The sequence below is a fragment of the Sinocyclocheilus anshuiensis genome, unplaced genomic scaffold, assembly GCF_001515605.1.
Source record: "Sinocyclocheilus anshuiensis isolate Anshui unplaced genomic scaffold, SAMN03320099.WGS_v1.1 scaffold1620, whole genome shotgun sequence".
In the NCBI taxonomy this organism is placed as follows: domain Eukaryota; kingdom Metazoa; phylum Chordata; class Actinopteri; order Cypriniformes; family Cyprinidae; genus Sinocyclocheilus; species Sinocyclocheilus anshuiensis.
Genome location: NW_015558680.1, coordinates 764093 through 767924, shown reverse-complemented (window position 1 = coordinate 767924; position 3832 = coordinate 764093). Strand labels below are relative to the sequence as shown.

At 34.7% G+C, this 3832-nt stretch overlaps 1 protein-coding gene across 1 annotated transcript in view; it reads right to left on the bottom strand.

Annotated features, from left to right (window-relative positions):
- The window catches only part of LOC107681305 (integrin beta-like protein 1), a 16968-nt gene extending 13208 nt beyond the window's left edge, over nt 1–3760 (bottom strand). The window contains exons 1-2 of the mRNA XM_016477580.1: nt 3742–3760; nt 3085–3201 (exon numbers count right to left, since the gene is read on the bottom strand). Coding sequence (XP_016333066.1) covers nt 3085–3201; nt 3742–3760 — 136 coding nt within the window. The remainder of the gene's footprint in view (nt 1–3084; nt 3202–3741) is intronic.
- Between the last annotated feature and the right edge of the window lie 72 nt (nt 3761–3832).

The following is a 3832-nucleotide window of genomic DNA, read 5'->3' as shown; positions in this document are numbered from 1 at the left end:
GTTTTATGTAGCAAATAAATAAATAACACCTAAAGTCAGACCATTCTGTTTTTGTTTTAAATCCTGAAATTAATCTAGATCAAATCAAAAACAACTGCCCGTGCAGATCATGATTAAAATGCAGTGGTTGCCTCTAATTTCAAATGGCTAGATATTTTTGTTTAAAGCCAGTTTGTTTGTTATAAAGCATAGCCAATAAAAAAATAGCTTAAAAATCAGTATCAGTATCAGCCAATTTGCTAGTTTAAAAGAAAGAAAGAAAGAAAGAAAGAAAGAAAGAAAGAAAGAAAGAAAGAAAAGAAAATCTGAATTCTGAATCAGCTATGATCGGCGCATCACTAATTAAAATACTAAGTAAAAGGCCTCAAATTTGAAGTACAATCTGGGATGTCTTTTTCTATCAATTCTTCAATAGGTAGATCTTGTCTTTCATAAAGGCCGAGGTCAGGGATCTTGGGCCTAAAAACGTTGGTGACCACTGGGCTAGATGAATGGTTTGTCTTGCAATTCTCTCAAATGATGTCATTTTTAAAATGGGGAATTTAGCGGAAATAATAATGCAGCCTTTTATTTACATGAAGTAAGCATGAAGCTGCTTGGTTTATATTTTTAGTGTAATAATATATAATAGGCTATACGTATTAGCGCACACCTGTTGCTGCCAGAATAACGGCCCATTTTAAATGTAGCCTAATGTGCTTTATTTCTCTTTCTCCTTTTTGTTCTCAAGATCTTCCAGCTGCTGTGGTGAAGCGGTGATTAAATATTGTTCTTAAATACTTTCCAACATATCTGTAATAAATGTAGACTATATCTTTAAAATGCATGCAAATAACGGCGAAGCTCAACACCAATCATACGGTACTCTGCAGTGTACAAAAAGATTTAAACAATGAATTGTGTATTGATTTCTTTTTGTAAACTCAAAGATGTGGATTTGGGCGGTAATTAAATCACCACACGACCTTGGTGTTTGTCAAAAAAACAGTAGGTAATTCAGCCGGGTATTTTTACACGGGTGGTCGGAGAAAAAAAACGACATTCTGGATTCGGATGGCAATAAAATCACTGACTACCCCCTGTAAATGGTGAAAATCCCTTACTTCCCCCTGAGAAACAATTACATGTTGCACATGACATGTGCTCCAGTCCCTGCTGCAGAGAAACACCCCCATAACAGGATATTACCACCTCCATGCTTTACTGTAGGAATGGTATTATTTGGATGGTGAGCTATATTGGATTTCCGCCAAACATATCGTTTGGTGTTGAGGCCAAATAATAAAATGTTAGTCTCGTCTGCCTCAGAATCTTCAAGGTGCATTTTGGCAAAGCTCAGTGGTGACTGAATTCCTGAAGAGTGACTTTATTTCTTGCAACCGTCCCATACAAACCACATTTGTGGAGAATTTGTGATATTGTTGTCACCTGCACAGAATGACCACTCTTTGTCATAAATTCCTGCAGCTGCTTCAGAGAGTTGCTGTACACTGCAAAAAATGCTTTTCTTACTTAGATTTTCTGTCTTGTTTCCAGACAAAATATCTAAAAATTCTTAAATCAAGAAGGATTTTCTAGACAAGTAAAAATTATTGTCTTGTTTTCAGAAAAAACAAGTCAAAATTAAGCGAGTTTTTATATAAACTTTTATATAAAATATTTAAATAATCTTATTTCAAACAGAAAACAAGATTATTTTGCTTACCCCATTGGCAGATTATTTTCCTTGTTTCAAGCAAAAACTCACTTAATTTTGAAATGTTTTTTCTGAAAACAAGACAATAATTTTTACTTGTCTAGAAAATCCTTCTTGATTTAAGCTTTTCATGCTGAGCTCATCAAAATGACCACACAGTTGAAAGTCAGATGGCTTTGTGTGCCATTGAGAAGGTGGTTAGCTACACCTGTTAGAGTTTAGAAGTGATTTTTAGGAGAGGGTGATACTTTTTCCAATTCAGTGATTCTGTTTTTTAATTTTTTTATGTTGGTGTTTTATCTTTTACTTGGATGATATAAGTTGCACTGAGTAAATACAACTGGATAAAACAAAAACTGTGTCTGTCTTCATTTCATTATGTAAAGGAACAAAATGTGATTATTTTAAAAGGGGTGATTCTTTTCTATACCCACTGTATATATCAGTGTTCTCAGTCGACTGAATGAAGTGTTGTACAGTCAGCTGGAGTCTCTGTGGGTTAATATTTCAGCACACAAGCTTGTGCTTGATCATTATAGAAAAACTCCAAGAGGCAAGAGTTTTCCTGGAAGCCCCCTATGTAGTGTAAAAATTAACAGTTTTTCTTTAATATTAGAAAAAAATAATTTTTTCTTGCTTCTCTGCTGTTTTCAAGAGAAAAAAATAAACACAGTAAAATAAAATATATACATAATTTTTATACCAAAATTAACATTTGATTGGAAAGTTATATAATTATATAGACATATAATCCCATTTTATTGGAATTTGTAAATTGTTAAATTGCATTGGAAATATAGAAATATCATTTAAAAGTTTGAGGTGGGTAAGACTTTTTTTTTTTTAAAAAGAATACTTTATTCAGCAAGAACACATTAAATTGATCAAAAGTGACAGTAAAGATGTCTACATTGATACAAAAAGAATGAACATTTCAATAAATGTTGTTCTTTTGAACTTTCTATATATCAAAGAATACTGGGGAAAAAATGTATCGTGGTTTCGAAAATATTAGGCAGCATAACTGTTTTCAACATTGATAATAATAAATGCTTGAGCACCAAATCAACATATTAGAATAATTTCTGAAAACATCATGTGACACTTAAGACTGGAATAATAGCTGCTGAAAATTCAGCTTTGCAATGACATGAATAAATTATGTTAAATTATACAAAAATAGAAAAGTTATTTTAAAATGTAATAATATTTTCACAGTATTACTGTTTTTACTGTTTTTCAAATAAATGCAGTCTTGGTGAGCATTACATTACTAGGGTCATTCTGTTTTTCACAGGATTCTCATAGACCAGCACAATCTAGAGATGGACCAACAATGGCACCATTAATGCGTATCTTGTCCTGCTGTCTGTGTTTGTGTGTATTACCTCCACAGATATCTCTGTTCAGGTCCTCACACTGCCTGTCGTCACACTCACAGTTCTTGCCATGTACGCGTTTATCTCCGGGTGGGTGGCATGTGCACTGACCGCACAAACACTGCCCTGAAACACACAAATACTCTGACTGGCAAGAAAACCAAAAAAATGACAGTGAAATCCAAAGCAATCTAATATGTGGCTATTTTTAGTATTTTATATTATCAAGATCTTGTATGAAAGTAGTTAAAATCTACGTTTCACCTTGAATTTGGCTTATCAAGGTCAACTGGAAAGCTCTTTGCACTGAAAAGCACTCAGTGCCTTGGTCTATGCTTATCATAGAGCACATTAGTCTGCTAAAGTGGCACTGTCGTTGTTTGACATTGACAGCCGTTACAACTCCAGCTCCATGCAGGCGAGGAGAACAACAAAGCAACGCCCTGTCTGACAACCCCTCAGCCTGCCAAGCAGATAAAAGCTGCGTGCTGCCGTTGCCACGGTAACTGGTGATGTCATAACACTTTTCCTTTATCGATTAGCGTGAGTGACGTCATGTAGCCCTTCCCTTAGGCTTGCATGGCTACCCCACATTTAACAGCTAAGCCTGCAAGAGAGAAGTGCTCAAAACATGTAAAGAACGTCTGATTCTGTTCATTTTCACACCTCTAATAGCGTTATCCATCACCGGTACCAAATTATACAGAACTGTCAGCGACAAGTGGAGCTCAATGAGTTAAAATGTACAAGTTATCAT